The sequence below is a fragment of the Scyliorhinus canicula genome, chromosome 14 (genome assembly GCF_902713615.1).
Source record: "Scyliorhinus canicula chromosome 14, sScyCan1.1, whole genome shotgun sequence".
Lineage (NCBI taxonomy): Eukaryota > Metazoa > Chordata > Chondrichthyes > Carcharhiniformes > Scyliorhinidae > Scyliorhinus > Scyliorhinus canicula.
The window spans coordinates 31,740,997-31,763,356 of record NC_052159.1 but is presented as its reverse complement, the minus strand read 5'-3'; the positions used below and the strand labels follow the sequence as shown (position 1 = coordinate 31,763,356).

The 22,360-nt window shown below is 48.3% G+C and overlaps 1 protein-coding gene across 1 annotated transcript in view; it reads right to left on the bottom strand.

Moving 5' to 3' along the window:
• Positions 1-471: 471 nt before the first annotated feature.
• The window catches only part of LOC119977807 (60S acidic ribosomal protein P1-like), a 77,691-nt gene continuing 55,802 nt past the window's right edge, over positions 472-22,360 (bottom strand). Inside the window, exon 3 of the mRNA XM_038819031.1 lies at positions 472-834. Within this exon, the coding sequence (XP_038674959.1) occupies positions 472-834 (363 nt within the window). The remainder of the gene's footprint in view (positions 835-22,360) is intronic.

The following is a 22,360-nucleotide window of genomic DNA, read 5'->3' as shown; positions in this document are numbered from 1 at the left end:
TCCCAAAGCCTCAGGTACCTCGGGAATCCCAAAGCCTAAGGTACCTCGGGAATCCCAAAGCCTCAGGTACCTCGCTCTAATATGCAGATTTAGTAAAAAGTGATCTTGCCTATTGTGGGCAGGATTCACACTGCAACGTCTCGCGAGATGGCATTGAATCTTGGGAGACGTTGTGAGCTGGATAGATCCCAGGAGCGGGGTCTCCCATCTTTCATCTGCCATGCTGTGCCGCGGCGAGCTGATTCTCTGGCGCAGCGTGGCCATTGGATCGCGCCCAACGTGTAGCAAAAACAGAAAATACTGGACAATCTCAGCAGGCCTGACAGCATCTGTGGAGAGAGAAGGAAGTTAATGTTTCTACCCCGAGGTATTTGTTAAAAATATGTGCAAAGTTAATGAAGATAGAAAATAAATAATATTCAATTTTTATTTATTTTTTGTAAATTGTAACAATGTTGTTGCACGGCGCGTTTAATCAAAGAGACCAAAGCCCATGTCATTGTCAGACTCTTCAGATTCTTCCTGTTTCTTCTCTTCCTTTTTCTTTTCAGCAGCAACAGAGCCAGTGGTGGAAACAACTGCTGCAGCAGCTGGGGAACTGCTACCAGCACCAACGTTACAGATCAGACTATTGACATCAATATTAGCCAATGTCTTGTCAAACAGACCAGTCCAGAAAGGTTCAATGGTCACACCAGCTGTTTTAATCAGGGCATTGAGTTTGTCTTTGGTGACGGTAACCTCGTCGTCGCGCAGGATGAGCGCGTTGTAGATACAGGCGAGTTCTGAGGTGGAGGCCAAGGAGCTGGATCTCTGCGGGTGGGTCCGATGGTGCTAGTCACCAGGGGGAAACTCTGCCTTAGCATCGTTCAGAAGAACCGAGCACTTCCGAACCGGGCAGAGCGAGAGGAGCTAGAAAATAAATAATGTCATCCTTTGTCAATATTGATAAGCGAATTAACAGGATTACATATTATAATGATGTAAATTTATTCTAAATTCCCGGAGACTGGACTGCTACATTTTGGCAGGGCACAACACTCGAAACATCCTCCTCAAGGTTACTTAACAGCTACAGAGGAACTGGATACTGGCCAATAGCCTCCGCAGACTGGGCTTCAGAGGACCCAGTGGAGCTTTAAATGACAACACAGAACTGCAGGCAAGAAGTCGGCTGGTTTTGCACCAGTATGTTGATCAGATTAAATAGAAAACCAAATTGGCTCTGTCAAATTCCTTTAACAGAATAGAATATTGTGGCATTAGCGAGCATCTTGACCTATTCAAACAACACTGAGAAACTGTTATCTCGCAAAGCAATATGCAATTTTCATGATCATTAAATGTTTCAGGGCTGACAGGTGTCAAAGGTGGCTCATACATGAAGTAAACCGAGATTATTACTTCAAAGCATTCCAGGTACTTGGGAATATGAAGCGGAACTAAGGAAAGATAAATCTGAAACAGGTACCTGGGAAAATTGCCAGGCAGGGTCAACAATGGGGTCGATCAAGGCACTGTGGAAACTTAAAATACAAAGAGTGATACTCATTGATTGTCTGAATGCCTAACATTTTTAAAGTAGATCCTTACATTACTTAAGAATAATGAACTCTTCAGTGAAATGAAAAATATTCTCTCGGTGTGATTGACCTTGTTGAGAGGGATGTCAGCAGGCATTTTATTGCTGGTCCCTGATCTTGTGTTCAGGCCCTTATGGATGGGATTCCCCCCCTTTCTATTCTTTCTGGGGTAGGGGTGTTCCTACACAGTGCTGGGAATTCATATGTGAGTGCCCCTCTGAGGCGGAAGGAGGATGTAACTGGGCTGGAAACTGGTACAGGCCTGTTTCTGGACCTGGTGAATGTCCCACTGGTAGAGGTCAAGTGATGATTGATCCCAAAGGGACTGATTATCATTTTAAAGAGGTTCTCTTGTTCCCTCTGGGAAATTTTAAAGAAATTGATACTTCGCTCTGCGCTCCAATTCGGAATCTGAATTCCCTCCCTTGGAATGGCAGGCTGCTGTTCCGTGTTTCCGTGGCAACAAGTGGCCTCAGTACTTAAATGATCCATTCCCTTGGATTTGAGCGGAAGTCACTGGTGTCAGAAGTCAGAGAACACCACACCCCACCAGCCGCTTAACTCGCATAGAGCGCACAGAAGATTTTGGTTCAAATGTTAAAAAAATAAGCGGTGCGATCTAACAAAAAAAAACACACAGTCCATTCTGGGCGGGAATCGAGGGTTTGTTCGTGGCTCTACAAGCGGGGGCAACAACCCCGCTATCTAACAGCAGGGAACACCCTGGCGAGGTGCACTCAGTCACATTTTCTGCACCCCCGGCCCGATCCCCGGCGCAGGCAAAATGCCAGCCTGGCAGTGCCACCTGGGCACTCTGACAGTGCCAAGTTGGCATCCAGGTGACACTGTCAGGCTGGCAGTGCTAAGGTGCCCAGGTGGCACCAGCAGTGCCAGGGTGACACCCTGCCCAGAGGCCAATCACCCGAGGGTTTCTAAATCCCCGGGAGACCCTCATGTGCCATTCCGCCTTGCCCCCGTTTGTGGGGACCAGTGCTGATTAGCGCTTATCTAAGGTCTCCAAGGCGGAGGGGTTAAATCCCAAAGCCTCAGCTAGATCAAGCGAGCTGCATATTAGAATGAGATTAGTTGTTCACTCGAGCATGTAGATTTTCCAAACACTGATCCCGCCCACAATGGTGGGAAATCCAGATCGTGACGTCTTGCGAGATCCCGTTAGATCTTGAGAGGCATGGTGAGCCAGGTTAATCCTGGAAGAGGCCTCTCCTGGCATCTACCGGCCTTGTCGCTGGCTTTTTGGGTGGCAGGCAGATCGCAGCCAAGGTTTGAAATTAAATACCATCCTTACACAGTGAGTGGTTAGAACATGGAACTTGCTACCGCATACCACATTGAATAATTGAGGCGACTAGTGTCAATGCATTCAAGATGAAGCTTAGTAAATCCAAAGGCTATAATATGCTGAAAGGGTTGGATGAAGTAGGATTGGAGGAAGCTTGTGTGGAACGTTCACACTAGCATGGTCTAGTTGGGCCTGCTGTACCTTCTCTGTAAATAAAATAATTCCATGTTTTACAATAATTTGAATAAATTTACCCCTTGTAGTGGTATGCGGTAACACGTTCCCAACATTCAATCTGTGTGCTAACGAGAGCATGCTTGCATTTAATTCTCCAAAAGGCTTTTCAAGAAATTGGAGCTCAAATTCCTAAAGCTTTATTTCAGCAAATGATGACGCACATTAAAAAATCCTCTTTTTTCCCCACAGCTGCTCAGACAGACATTAGCTGTGAGAGGTGGATACCTGTGAAAGATCAATCTACTAACCTAGATTTCTTCTTGATAGAAAAGCAAATAGATCATTCTTCATCAAGAATAGATTGCTCCTTATGGCTGCCGAAAACTTGATTAAAAGATTGAAGGGGATAAACTGGAACACTAATTGGAGTTTTGCACTTAATCTGCCTATTTTAGAGATTCATAGTCAGAACAGCGTTTACCATGTGGATACTGGATGGGTGCAATACTTGCTAATTACATTGATAGTTATTAATTGCAGCGAAACTGCTGAATTGAGTCGAATAGATTGAATTGAAGAGAACTGTTAATCAGAGCAAACTGTTTGAAAGCAGCAGAGGCTGACTGAAACCATACAATCACAGTGGGGCAAGAAGAAATTCCTATATGACTAAGGCAATAGAAAATGGCATGGGTTACACCAAACAACCAAGAGCTGATCATGCACTCGACTAACCAATCTGCATCCAGACAAGGATTGTGCATGAACTCTTTCACAAACTGCATTCTGTATGTAAGCCGCTGAAAAGTCCCGTACTTGAGCACTTATGAAAGAAGGCAGCTGTTACGAATTGATGGGAAGAGTCACCATGAACCAAGCAGGAAGATCTTGGTCAACGATGATTCCTAAGCAACCTGCAGGCATTTCAAATTGGCCACCAGAGTGGTAGTTCTATGATTTAATTACAACTGCTTTATTCAAAATTTTCAATAAAGGTGTTGGATTCAGTGTCAGATTGTGTCAATCATAATTCTCATTCTCCAAACTTAAGACGCTAAATCACTTACACACTTCCTGAGATTGAATGGCCTCGTCCCAACACCAAATTGGTCACAACGAGGCATTAAATTGCTCCCAGAGTCAAATGTACGTTATTGCTGTTGATGGTCACTGGCAACTGGTCAGGCATTTCTGTGTCTTTTATAGAAAAGGTGGAACTTAGGGGCACACAATTAAAATGGTGGCAGTTATCATCCTCCACAGACGTCGTGATTCACCTATATTGATAGGATAGCAGTCAAACATCACAAAATGACAGATGTTATTTATTCACAGGGAAAGTAAACACAGCTGGGGCTGCAGTCTATTACTGCAATTGCCTAAACAATAAGGAAGATCAATTGAATTTAAATTGCATCCAGCGTTTCATGTTTTATTCCCATTAACATCCTGTGCAGCTTGATAGAGTCAGATTCATCAGCAGATATGTAAACAATATTAGAACTATAATGTCATAATAAGTCATTGAAGTAGACGCAATGATTAAAGTTGCACATAAATGATATGGTTAGGATTTGAGCTTGACGAGAAAAGCACGGCAATATTTCTAATTTTCATCCCTGTGATGTTTCATAGGATTCCTACAGTGCAGAAGGAGGCCATTTGGCCCATCGACTGCACTGACCCTCTGAAAAAGAGCACCCTACCGAGGCCCCCTCCCCCACGCTATTCCCGTAGCCCCATAATCCTAACCTGCACATCTTTGGACTCTAAGGGGCAATATGGCATGGCCAATCCACCTAACCTACATATCTTTGGACACACTAAAGAAATTAAAAGAAGTTATGCTATTTTATTATTTATAAAAAGTCAGGTATTTTATACACCAGTTGAGTTGCGCTTTTTAATGTAGCAGCTATTGGAGCAAGCACTGATATAATCGATGTACTATTTTGGAAAAGCTGCTGGAAATCTGAAGGAAACATAGAAAATACTGGTCAGTGAGTCTGTCAGCATCATTATATTAACTTATCATGATAGTAGTATAAGACACTTCAGGATAAAGGAGGCCAAGGCGGGGAATACTTGGGCAGTGATACACAAGGACTGATGAAGGGTCTGGATGCTCAAACCCTCAGAGATCTGGTAACATTCTGGTGAATCTATGCACCCCTTTCACTGCTAAGACAGCCTTTTTAAGCTGTAGTTCTCACAGTCCTCCTGATGCAATCTAACCATGGCTTTGTATCGTAGCAAATTCTCCCTTTGTATTCTAGCCTTCGAGATCTATAAGATAGCATTTTAGTCGTCTTTTTAATTCACGTTTGCATCTGTTCATTATATCATAGTAAAAACACAGAATGTTGGAAGGATTCAACAGGTCTGGCAGCAACTATGAAGAGAGAAACAAAGGTAGCATTTTAGGTTGATGAGCCTTCTTCAGAATTATATCTTAATGATCTGGACCCCTAAATCTCTTTAATGAACCCTTAGACTGAGCACTATCTATGACTTTGATGCAGAAGTATGCATAGCACTATTTCAAGAAGTGCAGATTTCTCCTTGTTCTCTCTATCACTCAGCCTACGTTGCTGACATTAGATTATTTAGCCATTATGATTTTTATGCTTGTGGGAGTTTGTCGGGTACAACGTAGCTATCGTGTTCCCTGCATTACAACAATCTGCGCTGCGACAATACTTCATTGACTGTAAAATGCATTGGGAATCCCTGAGGTCGTAAGAGGCGCTGCATAAATGCAAGTCTTTCTTTCTCTTCACAAGATGCTGCCTGACTTGCTGAGAATTTCTGCCGCTTTTCCGTGGAGAGACGAGCTGATATCCAAAGCTAGGCAGATATTTATCCATTTTGAAGAAGTGGTTTAGTCAGCTTCCAATAGAATCGGAGCTTCCTGTAGTATTAGGTGCGTAGGCAGTCCAGTGAGAAAATTATTGGTAATGCTCTGAATCAGTTTGACTAAAGAGCAGCCTAATTATCTTCTTAGCACTCATTATTATTCAGCTCACGGATGATCAAACATGGCTTTCCAAAAGTACAAGATCCTCATTCAAATACAAAATAAAAATGGCCATAGAAATTTACAATCAAACATTTCTTTTGAATCACCAAAGGATATAAAGTATGCACTCATAATGTTAAAAATCTTCCATGCAACATTTTAAAATAGAAGATTTTATTTGTTTTTTTAACATTTTACGCATAAAACAAAACCACACAAAGCAAAAGAATTTTGCTTCACTCTATCAACCAATACACATATGACTTGAAAAATAACCCCTCCCATCCTTGCCCCCCTCCCAAACTCCCCCTCTCCTGAGCAACTGATGGAGACCAACATTTTAAAGTAAAAGATAAACAGACCCCATCTCTTACGGAACTCCTTGATCGCCCCCCTGAAGGTGAATTTAACCTTCTCAAGATGCAGAAACTCCATCAGGTCCCCCAGCCACACTGACGCACAGTGTGGCGAAGCTGACCTCTACCGCGACAGGACCCACCTGCGAATAATCAGCAAGGCAAAGGCTAAACGGGCACCCGTCTCATTTCCCTTTAGGCAGCATGGTAGCACACGTGGCTGGCACTGTGGCTTCACAGCGCCAGAGTCCCAGGTTCGATTCCCTGTTCTCTGTCTGTGTGGAGTCTGCACGTTCTCCCCGTGTCTGCGTGGGTTTCTTCCGGGTGCTCCGGTTTCCTCCCACAGTCCAAAGACGTGCAGGTTAGGTGGATTGGCCATGCTGAATTGCCCTTAGTGTCCAAAAGGTTTTGGAGGGGTTATAGGGTTATGGGGATGGGGTGGAAGTGAGGGCTTGGGTGGGTCGGTGCAGACTCAATGGGCCAAATGGCCTGCTTCTGCACTGTATGTTCTATGTTCCATATAAAACATCCGCCCCCTGCCCCGGTTGACTGCTCCGGCAGGTCCGACACCCCAAATATGGCCCCCAGGGGCCGGGGCTCCAAGTTCAAGTGCAAGAGCGGCAACATGGTGCTGAAAAACGATCCCCAAAATTTTTCCAACTTCGGACACAACCAGAACATATGTACATGATTGGCCGCGCCCCTCGCAAGTGTCCTCCACTCCCTCAAACAACCAGCTCATCCTTGACCTCATCAGGTGTGCCCTATGCACCATCTTTAGTTGTATTAACCCGAGTATTGCATACGAGGTTGAGGTATTCACCCCCTGTAGCACTTCACAGCACAACACCTCCTCCAGCGCCTCCCCTAGCTCCTCCTCCCACTTGGCCTTAACCCCCTCCAATGACGCTGTATCTGTCATAATATCCACTCATGTATATAATGAGATGCCGACAGGCAGTGATTGACACATAGGATGACCAATGAACACACAACACAGAACAACCAATCACCAGACAGGACACCACCACTATAAAGCCCACAGGGCATTAAGACTCCTGCTCTTTTCGGGACCCAGACACTGAGACAGTCAGAGTGCACAAGTCAGTGGACATTATTGCCATGTGGTAGCTGGTAGGTCTGGTCGAGCCAGTAAGAGGTCGTCAGTAGGATTAGTAGAGTGTCAACCCACAGTTGAACATGTACAGCAGTTCATAGTTTAAGTAAAACAGTGTTGGATCATATCCTGTGTCAGACGTTTGTTTCTAGCTTCCCTGCATCCAGTTGCAGTCAACGTCGCACCAAGCCACCTAACACATCAGTATCCTCCTCCAGAATACTCCCATGTATCACCCAGTTGACCCCCCCCCCCCTTCCAACCTCATCACCGACAGCACCCGCCCCCCCCCAGAAATCAGGTTGGTGGCATCACAGGAAACGTCAGGAAAATATGCCTTGTAAAATCCTGAACCTACATGTACCTGAAGGCCTCTCCCCGTGGAATCCCAAACCTCTCCGCCAATTTCTCCAAGCACTCAAACCGTCCTTCCAGAAATACACCCTGCAACAAAACCCTCCACCCTCACTATCCCCTCCACTTATCCGAGCTCCATATTGCAATGGCCAAGGCCTCTATCGCCAGCGCAAACAAAAGGCACACCCATCCCATTTCCCTTTGTAGTTGAAAATAGCCCGGGTTCACCTCAGTCGTACGAACACTTGCCTTCTATTCCTTATGCAACAATTTGACCCACGCCACAAACTTAGTCCCAATCCCAAACTATTCCAACACCGCAAACAAATAACTCCAATCTTCTTGATCAAACGCTTCTCCGCATTCAGCATCACCACCACTTCCTGCCCCCCCCTCCCCCTTCTGATGGGGAGAGCACCACTTTTAGCAAGTGCTGCACATTCGAAGGCAGCTGCCTCCCCATTATAAACCCTGTCTGACCCTCCCCAACCACCTGCGGGAGTCACTCTTCCAGCCTAGACAGCAACACTTTGGCAAGAATCTTGGCATCCACGTTTAACAGGGATATTGGCCAGTATGACCCATACTCTACATACAGGGTCCTTATCCATTATTGAAGGATACTTCCCCATCAATGCCCAAAATTCTGTCCACCAGCCACTGCTGCTCATCTCTTGACTCCCTATTTACCTGTGCCTTATACGAGATGATCTGGCCCCTTATCAGTGCTATCAGCACCTCCCATACCACCAACCCCCCCCCCCCCCCCCCCCCCCCACCCCCCACCCCATCCCAGAAACCTCCCAACTACTTCCTCCCAAAATGGCTCCTCTCTGCATGCTCCCCATCCTCCCACCATTCACATCTCCTAGGTCAGTCAAAGCCTGTCCTCATAGGTTTGGACGGCAGCAGCTCCTCCCCCCCACCTCACTCCCGTTCACCAGCCAACTTAAGTTTGCCAGTGAGGTGGCCCCTACCAGAGGCCCCTCCCCTCACATGTCTACACAAAGACCACAAACAAAATGCCACACACACCAGCCCTGCTAAAAAACTAACCATGGGAAAAACCTTGGGTCACTCTTGCTTCTGAGTCAGAGATTTGAGTACATAATCCCGTCTACTACTTCTGTGTAGGACTGAGGAATCATTGCACTGCAAAAGGTGCTGTCTTTTGGATTAGATGTGAAACCAACTGTACTCTGTCCCCTCATTCCTGGACGTTAAAGGTCCCAGGGCATTATTCAAAGAAGAACAGGAACATTCTCCTGGTGTTCTGACCAACACTTTTTCCTGTAACTAACTCCTAATTAGAAAAGACCTGCTCATTTATTTAATTGCTGATCTTGGTGTGACAAATGAAGGATTTTAGATACTTTGGTTATAAATATTTGGCAATTTAAGGGTTAAAGGTCTGGGTCAATTGCCCTGTGTCTAAAAATAATCTTGTTTGCAAGGCAAGGAAACTTTTGGGAGCCAGAGGTGAAATTAACCTCAGTAATGTGTTTTCAGCCTGGACTAATGCAATGTTGTTTGACTAGCGGGTGAAAGACTGGGGCTGGACTGAATTGCAATTTACACAAAATCAAAAAATTGCGGATGCTGGAAATCTGTAAGAAATACAATAAATGGCAGTAGGTCAGGCAGCATCTGTGGGGAGAGAAACAGAATTTTCAGGTCGAGTTGCACTTCCGTCAGAAGTGAATTTGGGTGGCACGGTGGCCCAGTGGTTAGCACTGCTGCCTCACAGCGACAGGGACCCGGGTTCAATTCCAACCTTGGTTGATTGTCTGTGTGGAGTTTGCACTTTCTCCTCATGTCTGCATGGGCTCCGGGAGCTCTGGTTTCCTCCCACAGTCCAAAGGTGTGCAGGTTAGGTGGGTTGGCCGTGATCGTTGTGTGGGGACAGAGCAGGGAGTGGGCCTGGGTGGGCTGCTCTTTTGGAGGGTCGGTGCAGGCTCGATGGGCTGAATGGCTCCCTTGTGCACTGTAGCGAGTCTATAATTACAATTTAACCTGACGTAGGTAAGCGTGCCACTGCTGCTAAACAATCTCATTATGCATTAGAGAGATCTAACCACTGTGTCACCGCGGTTTTAACAAAAGGGCTTTGACTCTTGTTCATGAAACGTAAATTGGGAAGAAGCAATCCTAGTATTTAATTAATTTGCTAAGACATGACAATCAATCAGAAGCAGTCTGTGATAAAAGTCTTCAGAGGAATTGTAACAATCATTTGTTGTGGACAAAGAGTGAATGGTTCTGAATAGATCAATGTGAGGAATCTGTGCGAAGGAATCTGACTGCCTGAGGGCATTAAGACTTGAAAGCAGTCAGGTATCTCTGCTGTATCTTACATATCAGTTTTGTGCTTCCACCTGAAAGTAATTACAGAATATGGCGTGTCTGCGTCAACTCTGCAATCCTCTCTGCTTTCTGCACAGCACAAATAGCAGATTTAATAACAGCGGACAAAACAAAAGAGGCATGTCTTTTTATAGTCACTTGGCAGTACAGAACTTGGGTATTGCTGAAAAAAGAGACACGCTGTCGAAGATTTTTTGTCTTGCACTCATCAGGACATATTCGCAAGAATGCCAAATCTCAAACAGAACAACGATTTATATTGCATGAGAGAAGGGTGCTGATTGCTTTGCAAATTGACTCTGATTGGTAGAGGCATTGTCACCGGGGCGTTGGCATAGAGAATATGCCAAAATAAAGAAAGACTTACATTTATATCGCACTTTTTATGTCCACAGGGCATTCTGAATTGATTTACAACCAATGAAGTACTTTTTGCAGCGCAGTCACTATTATAATAAAAGGGAAAGAAAGACTTGCAGTTACATAACATCTTTCAGAGCCAGCAGATTTCTCAAAGGATTTACTGCCAAAGAAGCTCTTTTAAAGTTTAGCCTCTGTTCTAATGTTGGAAATGCGGCAGCAAATGTGCACACAGCAAGCTCCTGCTAACAGCACCATTGTTGTCTATTCCTCGATTCGATGTCTACTCAGGGTTGCAAGTTTCTGCGATGCTTCTTCAAGTGAATAATTGACTGATTCTCGACCTGCAGATCTCTGGACGCTATCGGCAGAACATCCAATGAGGGAGTGAGATCTGGAACGAAGGATTTTCTTCCTTAAATTTCTTCCTCTGTTGATTGTTTGGCTCACCATTAATTTAAAACATTTTTTTTTAAGAGTATCCAATTATTTTGTTTGCCTAATTAAGGGGTAATTTAGTGTGGCCAATCCAACTAACCTGTACATCTTTGGGTTGTGGGGGCTGAAACCCACGCAGACACGGGGAGAATGTGCAAACTCCACATGGACAGTGACCCGTGCTGGGATGGAAACCAGGTCCTCAGCGCTGTAGGCAGCAGTGCTACCCACTGCGCCACCGTGCCGCTCCGCCTCACCATTAAAATATCAAAGCCTGATGCATCTTGATGGACAGGTTGGCAGCACTTTGAATGATTTGTAATAGATTAATGCCAGTCACTAATGCCAATACGGTATTGGTGCCGAGCTTCGGAGTGTCTTTGAAATGATTTCTTTGCCCTCACCTGGAATGTTGGCTATCTGAGAGATGGGAAAGCAGGATCTGGTGGGGGAGATGCTTTGTTGGTTTTGCAGTTTTGTCAGAATGCTTGTGGAGTTGGCTTCAAGAAGGACACTGGTGTTTGTTCAATGGTCCTCCAACCAAGTCTGGTGGATGTGATGCAGACGTGGCTGCTGAAATTTCTCTCGCGAACGTATATGTTACTGATACACAGTTAGGTCTCACTGCAGTGTGGTGACAACATCTGCTGTATTCAAAGCATTCTGTATGCTTTCTTGACTACCTTGTCCATTTGTGTTGCTACTCTGAGGTGGTCACATGGGAAGTGGGGGGAGGGGTTAACTACACTGGACGAGACGGCACCATCGGATAGGGATCCTGCAGGAGAATGGGCATGTGGTCAGTGGGAGGGATGGGTCAATCTGTATGGCATTACACTCACGTGTGACAGGTCATCTGAGTGGAGCCCGGTGGATCCTCACCTCTGCGCTGTCCACCAACCGCTACTTCGGTGACAGGTCTGACCTCGGCCACCGAGGGCCCGTTCCTTGTAGTGGGTGAGGACTCTGGTGCCCAGCGTCCGCCGCCCATCTGGGCCCTCTCCCATCTGTTCTGGGCCAACTTGTCCTCCGGTGACACAGAGGGGCATCGTGAGCCAGACGTGCCGTTCATCATGGTATGATTGAGCGTATGGGGGGGGGGGGGGCAATGAGAGGATGGAGGGGTATGGGGGGGAGCACCGGAGTGGATATGTTTGGGCCAGGACACGGAATGGTGGTAGGTGGTGGGGGTGCCAGATGCATGCTCGTGAGTTGGGGTGGGGTCGCAGGTGCCAACTCACCTATGCAGCCCAGTGGAGGTCTTGACCTTCTTATGGCACTGGATGCCTGTCCTCCTGGTGACACTCCCTGTGCTGGTGGTGGCTGCCACTTCCTCTCTTGCGGCACTGGCTGCCCTATAGCTGACCCGCCAAGCCCCTCAGGGGAACAGGGCATCCCGTCTGACTTAGACCGCATCCAACAATCTGGCTGGGTCAGCGTCCCAAATCATTGGCTGGTCTCCTCGGTGACATGCTGTCTGGGGTTTGCTCTGCATGTTTAAATGCTGCTCTCCCTCGTTAGCAGGGAGCTGGCTGGTGCATTCCCAGCAAATCAGCCAACGGGACTATAATTTGTGTTGTGAAGTCTCTGGGGTGTTGTTTAGTGTCCAATTAACGTTTGATACCGGTGCCGGCCTTGCCGGGTCAAGTGTCGGGAAACTCGCTCGCTACCATACTTAGAATGGCAGTTCCCGCTCGCTACCATACTTAGAAATTTTTCATTTAAATCGCGTCCTACATGTGCGGAAGTGATTGTTAAAAAAACACACATAGCACGGCTTCCAAATAAGCCACAAAGTGAGGCAGTGAGTTCTACCCTTCAATTTACCTCTAAAATTGGTGAAATAAATGCTTTGAAGAAATATCTGCCATTCCTCTACTCTGTAATTATGTTCAAAATATTAAGAGAGCAACAATTATAAGGATCACTTCTTAAGAGTGAGGATTGCCGCTCATTGATGTGAACAAGTCTTAATCTAAACTAGATGGTGTAGAATAAAGATCTTTGTGATACATTAATTTAACAAATACAGGACAGAACCCCAAGGCTAAGTGCTTTTCCTATGGAAATGTACATAAAGAAATACTCATTATCCTTTAAAACACTGAGTAGCTACAAAGAATTTAAATATTGGCATCATGGTTGTTAATTGTCTATTAATTCCATGTTTACTATTCACTGGGGATTCACTTTCGATAGGAGCAGACTGGAACAGTTTGTTGGCTATGGAGCTGTATACTTGCATTGTGTCTCTATAAATGAAAGCTTCTAAATGTGTGAAGATTGAGCTCCAGTTCTATCCTTCACCGCTGACGGGACCATCATTTGCGGCTAATTGAGTCCATGCCAGTACTCTGGCTATCTGAATTCAAACAATGGTGTCATGTTGATCCCGGTCCTGGGTCACTGTCCCTTTGGAGTTTGCACATTCTCTCCGTGTCTGCGTGGGTGTCACCCCCACACCCCAAAGATGTGCAGGGTAGGTGAATGGGCCAGGCTAAAATTGCCGCTTAATTGGTAAAAATAATTGGGTATTCTAAATTTAAAAAAAACATGTTTGCTGTTTTTGTTTATTGAGTTGGGGTGTTGGATTGGTGCCTGTAGCTCAGTAGATTTATACCAATTGGGCCCAAGGAGAAATTTGGAACGGAACCGAGGCCTGTGTCTATTGGTTTGCGAGTTCAACAAGTCAATCATTTCATGTCTGTTATTTGGGCATTATCAAATTTAGGCTCATCTTTAGTTTTCACAACTTTGTTCATCAATCTAAATCTGGGACGCACGGTGGTGTAGTGGGTTAGCCCTGCTGCCTCACGGCACCGAGGTCCCAGGTTCGATCCCGGCTCTGGGTCAATGTCCGTATGGAATTTGCACATTCTCCCCGTGTTTGCATGGGTTTTGCCCCCACAACCCAAAAAGATGTGCAGGTTAGGTGGATTGGCCATGCTAAATTGCCGCTTAATTGGAAGAAATGAATTGGGCACTCTAAAATAAAAAAAATAAATAAAAAAAGTCAATCTAAGTCCTGCTTGTCTACCAATGCCAACCTTCCCCTCCCCCGAAATGTAATCATTTACATCGGCTCCGTGTGCACCCCCCCCACACCCCCGCCCCCCACCAACGCATTAATTTAAAATCTTCATTCTTACCCCTCCCCTGCTGTCATAATATACACACAAGTATATGATGGTGCACAGACAGGCATTGATTGACACACAGGATGACCAATGAACACATAGAATACAGCAGCCAATCACCAGACAGGACACAGCCACTATAAAGCCAGAGGGCACTAGGTTTCCCGTTCTCTCGAGATGCAGCCTCTGAGACAGTCAGAGCCTGTGAGCAACAACTAGCACATACACATTGTGGTAGTAAGATAGTCTGGTCAGGTTAGCCTCAGGTCTCCAGTCAACTCAGCATAGTGTCAACCCACAGTTAAAGTATGTATGATATCATGTATGATAGTTAAGAGTTCAATAAAATAGAGTTGCGGGCAGCATGGTGGCGCAGTGGGTTAGCACTGCGGCCTCACGGCGCTGAGGTCCCAGGTTCGAATCCCGGCCCTGGGTCACTGTCCGTGTGGAGTTTGCACATTCTCCCCGTGTTTGCGTGGGTTTCGCCCCCACAACCCAAAGATGTGCAGGGTAGGTGGATTGGCCACTCTAAATTGCCCCTTAATTGGAAAAATGATTGGGTACACTAAAATTTATAAAAAAAAAAAAATAAATAAAAATAAAATAGAGTTGCATTTCTTCAAGTGTTGGAAGCCTGTCTCTCTCACTGCTGCAGTAAACGCAGTCCTCGCAGACCCAGCATACCCAACACATCACCAGTCTTTTATACCGTTTCAAGCACTTTCGTCCACTGGCTTCATGTTATCAACCCCCCTCCCCACCGCCTCCCCTAACTTCAACTGTTTAACTGGAGCATGTTCCTCAATTGCATGGGAAGCCCTATTGGACATTTAAATATAGTAAATATTCATTAACGTTATAAGCTCAATGGAGGCCCCAGATCAGGACCCATACTGTTTCCCATGACCTCCCCGGGCAATGAACTTCCCTTTAAGGGGCGGGACCTCTCCTTTAAGTGGGTGGGGCTTCTCCTTAACAAGTGGAGTGGAGTGGAGTATTTGGAATTGTATTGTAATAAACTTTGTTTGGTAATTTATACTACTCTCTATGTGTTCTGCTTACCGTGGATTCAGCAATTTAACTTCTGTTTTAACCCAGGATTCTGATCAAAGTAATTATGGTGCAGAAAGTGACCATTAGGCCTATTGAATCCATGCCAGTACTCTGTGGGTCTAAAAAGCAGCACACTCAGAGCCGGCAAAGATTAAACAGGCTACAAGATTACTGGCTGTGTTCATCGATCTGTAAAATAGCAAATCCTTTGCCCCATGTCCCTGTCTCGCATCGCGAGTCAAAAGCTCAGAGATACATGAGGCCTCTAACTCGTGTACAAGTGTGGAAAATGTTGGTGTCTGGAAATCTTGTGTGAAGGATGTTGACATTCAGACAGGAATGAGAAATGCCAGCCTAGTCAGCTATGAGCTGTGAGTATTCAGACAATGAAAGCACTGCTCTCCGCCAACAAGAACAAAACACTTTCAGATTTCCTTTGGGCCCATTGTAATAAAAATAACTTGGGAAAATAATCATTGAAGGATTCCGAAGGGGTTTATTCATTCCTATCCTATAATTGTTCTTTACCTCAGAACTTTAATTTGATGACATCTGAGCCCAGAATAATCTAAGTTTTCAAATTTGAGATGAATCATTGAACCTTTGGCTTTGTGTTTTATCTGTATGAGTCTTTTCCTATTGCTTTGGAAGAAGCATTCTTTTTTGTGCTCAGTAAAGCTTGGAGTCCACGCGGTCAGCAACCTGGGGCGGGATTCTCCGACCCCCTGCCGGGTCGGGGAATGGCCGGGGGCCGACGTGAATCCCGCCTCCGCCATCTCCCGAATTCTCCGGCACCAGAGATTCGGCGGGGGCGGGAATCGCGCCGCGCCTTTCGGCCCCCCCCCCCCCCCCCACCGCCGATTCTCCAGCTTGCGATGGGCCGAAGTCCTGCCGCTGTCATGCCGGTCCCGCCGGTGTGAATCAAACCACCTACCTTACCGGCGGGACCAGGCGGCGCGGGTGGGCTCCGGGGTCCTGGGGGGAGGGGGGGGCGATCTGGCCCTGGAGGCGATCGGCGGGTGGGCCTGTGCCGTGGGGGCACTCTTTTCCTTCCGCCTTCGCCATAGTCCTCACGATGGCGGAGGCGGAAGTGACCCCCCCCCCTGCGCATGCGCGGGGATGATGTCAGCAGCCACTGACGCTCCGGCGCATGCGCGGACTTCCGCCGGCCGGCGAAGTCCCTTTGGCCCTGGCTAGCGTGGCGCTATAGGCTGTTCCCGCCGGCCTGCGGGGCGCCAACCACTCCGGCGCGGGCCTAGCCCTTCAATGTTAGGGCTTGGCCCCTAAAGGTGCGAGCTATTGGGCAGGTTGGGTCTGCACACGCCCGGATCCATGTTTTACAGCGTGACCGCTGTGGGTCATCATCGTGTGCATGTGCGGCCACGGACCCAGCAATTCTCCAGGTGTTCATATCGTGGCGGTCAGGACCTTCACTCGGCGCGTCTGCTAGCCCCTCACTGGTCGCAGGATCGGTGAGGGTTCGGCGCCGATTTTGCCATCGTAAAATGCCACAGTCAGCACTTAGCCTCCAAAACGGTGAATCCAGCCCAAGGTTTCGGTCAAAGAGCTTTCATCAGAGCTTAAACAAAAACAGAAAATACTGGACAATCTCAGCACGTCTGACAGCATCCATGGAGAGAAAAGAGAGGTAACGTTTTGATTCTGGATGACTCTTTGTCCAAGCTTCCACCTTTCATCAGAGCTTCGTACAGAGTTTAATATCACTCCAATAATCTAGGCTGACAGTCCAGTGCAGAACTGAGGCAGTGCCCATCTTTTGGATGTTAAGTTAAACTGGAACTCATCTGTCTTCTCAGGTATTATTTGATCGCTAGTATTTTTCAGAAGATGGAGCAGTTCTCACTGCTATCCTGGTCAATATTCATCCTTCAACCTGATGTGACCATCAATTCACTCGGAGACTCGAGTCGAAGTAAACAGTGGTTTTAATCGGCTTACAACTTTGCCTGCCTATGACCGGTACATTACTGAAGGCGGTCCCGCAGGTCAGCTGCTCTTAAATGTCCTATAAGGGGCGGAGCCATGGGCGGAGCCCGTACATACTCCACATCTCCCCCTGTGCGTGATGCCACACAGTGGCCCATAGATGGAGCCCACAGGGTTAATAGCATGGTACAATGCAACACAGTATACTGGCGAATTAATAGTACTTATACATTCACCACATTCACCCCCTGTAAAAAAATTAAGTCTGGCGGGGGTGATGGGTTCACAAATTCAGTCGGTCCGGTGCCCGGATGGTACATTGCGACCGACAAAGCACTGGTGCCGCAGCTGTTTCGGGTGGCTGTGGAAGTGGGTCTTGTGCGGGCCCGGTGATGGACTCCGGGGGCGGTACTTCCGGAGCTTCGTTCCTGCGGACTGGTGTGCCGGGTGGAAGGAAGCGCAGAAACCAAATAGGTGCAGGAGCGCAGGACACGGGGTGTTGGGCGAGGTATAGTGTGGGGGGTACATTAGTGATAGTGGTGGAGGAGCCTGCGGGTGCCAGGTCTCGGAGGGAGACGGTATCCTGCCGGCCATCAGGGTGTTCGACGTATGCATAATGTGGGTTCGGGTGCAGGAGCTGGACCCTCTCTACCAGTGGGTCGGTCTTATGGGCCCGAACGTGTTTCCGAAGGAGGACAGGTCCTGGTGTCCTCAGCCAGGACGGAAGCGAGGCCCCTGTGGTAGCTCCCTTAGGGAAGACAAACAAGCGGTCATGAGGAGTCTGGTTTGTGGCCGTGCAAAGGAGGGACCTAATAGCGTGGAGTGCATCGGGGAGGACCTCCTGCCAGTGGGAAACTGGGAGATTCCTGGACCGTAGGGTCAGTAGGACGGTCTTCCAGACTGTTGCGTTCTCCTTCTCCACCTGCCCGTTACACCTGGGGTTGTAACTGGTAGTCCTGCTCGAGGCGATCCCCTTACTGAGCAGGTACTGACGCAGTTCGTCGCTCATGAAGCATGAGCCCCTGTCACTGTGGACATAATTGGGGAAACCAAACAGTGCGAAGACGCTGTGCAAGGCTCTGATAACGGCGGGTGTGGTCATATCGGGCATGGGATGGCAAACAGGAAACGGGAGAACTCGTCTATAATGTTAAGGAAATAGGTATTGCGATTATTTGAGGGGAGGGGCCCTTTGAAATCAATACTGAGGCGTTCAAAGGGCCGGGAAGCCTTTACCAGGTGGGCCTTATCTGGTCGATAGAAGTATGGTTTACACGCCACACAGATTTGGCAATTCCTAGTTACAGCTTTGACCTCTTCGGTGGAGAAGGGCAGGTTGCGGGCCTTGATGTAATGGGCGAGCTGGGTGACCCCCGGGTGGCAGAGGTCGTCATGGATAGCCTGTAGTCGGTCGTCTTGCGCGCCGGGGCATATGCCGCGGGACAGGGTGATGCACGATCAATTGACCACAGAAGCGAAGTTGTAGTCCGAACTGAAGACTTTAATAGACAAGATGTTCCCCCAGCAGCTCAGGTACAGAAAGGAAGCTGTGGGGAACACACGGGCTCTTATACCCCGCCTTACAGGGCGGAGCTACCTTACAGCTCTAGCCAATGGGTGACTAGTGTTACATACCATTTGGCCAATGAGCAGCGAGCCTTCTCCACCAATGGTGTCTCGGCATTGCTAGTTATCGTAATACCTCTAGTCATACTACCACACAGGGCATCTGGGGCTCATTGAGCTTCCCAGGACGATATACTATATTGTAATTATAGGTGGAGAGTTCAATCCTCCACCTCAAGATCTTATCATTTTTGATCTTGCCCCGCTGCGAATTATCAAACATGAAGGCAACCGATCTTTGGTCGGTGATGAGGGTAAACCTCCTACCAGCGAGGTAGTGCCTCCAGTGCCGCGCGGCTTCCACGATGGCTTGTGCTTCCTTTTTGTCCGAGGAGTGTCGAAGTTCAGAGGTGGAGAGGGTGCGTGAAAAAACCGCTACCGGCCTGCTTGCTTGGTTCAGGGTGGTGGCGAGAGCGACCTCTGAAGCGTCGCTCTGCACCTGGAAGGGGACAGACTCATCCACCACACTCATGGTGGCTTTGGCGATGTCCTCCTTGATGCAGTTGAAGGCCTGGCGAGCCTCGGCTGACAGTATGAAAAGGGTGGCTTTAAATAGTGGGCGGGCTTTGTCCGCATACTGGGGGACCCACTGGATGTAATAGGAAAAAAATCCAAGGTACCTCTTGAGGGCCTTGGGACAGTGAGGGAGAGGGAGATGTAGGAGGGGGCGCATACGGTCAGGATTGGGCCCTAGGACCCCGTTTTCCACGACGTAGCCGAGGATGGCTAGCCTGGTAGTGTGGAAAATGCATTTCTCCTTGTTGTAAGTGAGGTTATGGTTTTGGGCGGTTTGGAGAAATCGATGGAGGTTGGCGTCGTGGTCCTGCTGATCATGGCCGCAGATGGTGACGTTGTCCAAGTACGGAAATGTGGCCCGCAGCCCGTACTGGTGCACCATTCGGTCCATCGCTTGTTGGAACACCGAAACCCCATTCGTGACGCCAAAGGGGACCCGGAGGAAATGGAAGAGGCAGCCATCTGCCTCGAACGCCGTGTAGTGGCGGTCCTCCAGGCGGATTGGGAGCTGGTGGTATGCAGACTTCAGATCCACCATGGAGAACACGCGGTAGTGCGCAATCTGATTCACCATGTCTGCAAATCGGGAAAGGGCGTCAAGGTGCGTAAACTCGTTAATGGTCTGGCTGTAATCAACCACCATCCGGAACTTTTCCCCGGTCTTGACGACCACCGCCTGAGCTCTCCAGGGGCTATTGCTGGCTTCTATGACTCCTTCCCGCAAGAGACGCCGGACCTCGGACCTAATAAATGCCCTGTCCTGCAGACTATACCTCCTGCTTCGAGTGGCTACTGGCTTGCAGTGAGGTTAGCGAAGAGGGGAGGGGGGTCGGTTTTAGGGTTGCGAGGCAGAATATTGTGAGCGGGGGCAGGGGTCAGCCAAAACTAAGAGTTAGGCTCCTGAGATTGCACTGAAAATCGAGTCCTAAGAAGAGAGGGGCGTAGAGGTCTGGGAGCATGTACAATTGAAAATTAGTATACTCGGCACCCTGTATCGTTAAGGTTGCAGTAGTGCGCCCTTGGATTTGTACTGAGTGCGACCCAGAGGCGAGGGAGATTGTTTGTTGCGTCGGGAATATCGGGAGCGAACAGCGTCTTACCAGATCTGGGTGGACAAAGCTCTCAGTGCTCCAGGAGTCGAACAGGCAAGGTGTCTCATATTTGTTAACCCGGACGGCCATCATGGAGCTCTTGAGGTGCTTGGGTCTTGACTGGTCCAAGGTGACTGCACTGAGTTGAGGGTAGTTGGCGGCATGGTCGGCGGTGCTGGGGCGGCCCCGCAATGACTGGGTAGGGTAGTCGAGCGGCGTAGCGGGTGATGGCCAAGATGGCATTCCCTGTTGATCGCACATGGCGGGCGGTGAGGGAGGTGGCACCCAAGATGGTGGCCCCCATGGATTGCACGTGGTGGGCGGCGAGGAAGATGACGCCCAAGATGGCGGCCCCCATGGATCGCACGCGGCTGGCCGCGTGGGGGAGGATGGCCAAGATGGCGGCCCCTGCGGAGTCGGGGTCGGCAGACACACTGCCACATTATGGGGTCTGCGGGCCTGAGAGTCGGTGGATCGAGTTTGTACGTTCGAGTTCGACTGTTTAGGCTTGGCCAGGCAGAGTTTTGCAGTTTGCGTTGCGGGCCGGGCATTGTTGCCGGGGGTGTTGTGGCTGGCTGCAAAAATGGCAAGATAGCCCCCCCGTGGTGGGCGGGCGGCCACACGGCGCAGGCCTGTGGTAGTTTCTGGTCGGGGGCCCACGAGGGAGTTGCGTGATCGGCTGGGAACGCAGTGAGACTCTGAAAAGCGACCTCCAGCGAGGTTGCCAGTTTTACCGTGTCCTCCAGGTCCTCGGTCCCTTTTTCGAGCAGGCGCTGCCTCACATAGTTCGATCTGACCCCCGCAACGTAAACGTCTCGGACGGCGAGTTCCATGTTCTGAGTGGCTGTAACGGCCTGATAGTTACAGTCACGCGCGAGGGCTTTGAGGTCGCGCAGATAGTCATCTAGCGACACCCCGGAGCACTGGCGGCAAGTAGTGAAGATATGTTGCCTGTAGACTTCATTCACAGGCCGCACATAGATGCATGCGAGTATCGCGAGGGCCTCAGTATAGGAGGCGGCTTCGTCGAGTTGGGCAGAAATGCAATGGCTCACCCGTGCGTGGAGAAGACTCAATTTCTGTTCGTCCGTGACGGATGATGTCGACGACGCGGCCAGGTAGGCCTTGAAACACTGGAACTGCCAATGTGAAAAAATTTATTTCGCTTCCGCGGCCTGTGGATCGAGTTCCAGTCTGACAGGTTTGAGGGCTGACTCCATAGTAGTTCTCTAAGCTGATTAAATTGATGTGACCATCAATTCACTCGGAGACTCGAGTCGAAGTAAACAGTGGTTTTAATTAGCTTACAACTTTGCCTGCCTGCGACCGGTACAATACTGAAGGCGGTCCCTCAGGTCAGCTGCTCTTATACTTCCTATAAGGGGCGGAGCCATGGGCGGAGCCTGTACTCGCTCCACATCTCCCACTGTGGGTGAAGCCACACAGTGGCCCATAGATGGAGCCCACAGGGTTAATAGCATGGTATAATGCAACACAGTATACTGGTGAATTAATAGTACTTATACATTCACCACACAACCCCCATCAATAAAAAACAGATTTCCGGGTAATGATCTCTTGCAGCTTGTGGGATCTTGCTGTGCTCTAATTGGTTGCTGTATTTCCTAAGTTACAGTAGTGACTAATCAATCAAAGGTGCTTTTGTGGCCACAAACGTCTTCTTTGGGGCACCTTAAAGGTTGTGAATTATGCTCAGAAATGTATTTTTCTTTTCCTTTTTTGATTTTCATGGCTGATTGAGGTTTTGTTTTCCTTCCAATTTTCTCCTCTCTTCTCCTGAAGATTGACTCATGCTGTGTTAATAGTTCCGGCAAACTGCAGTACCTCATCAATATGGCCATTTCCCAAGCATGATGCGGCGTACAAAACATTGGCAGGCCATTTAACCGCAGAGGGTA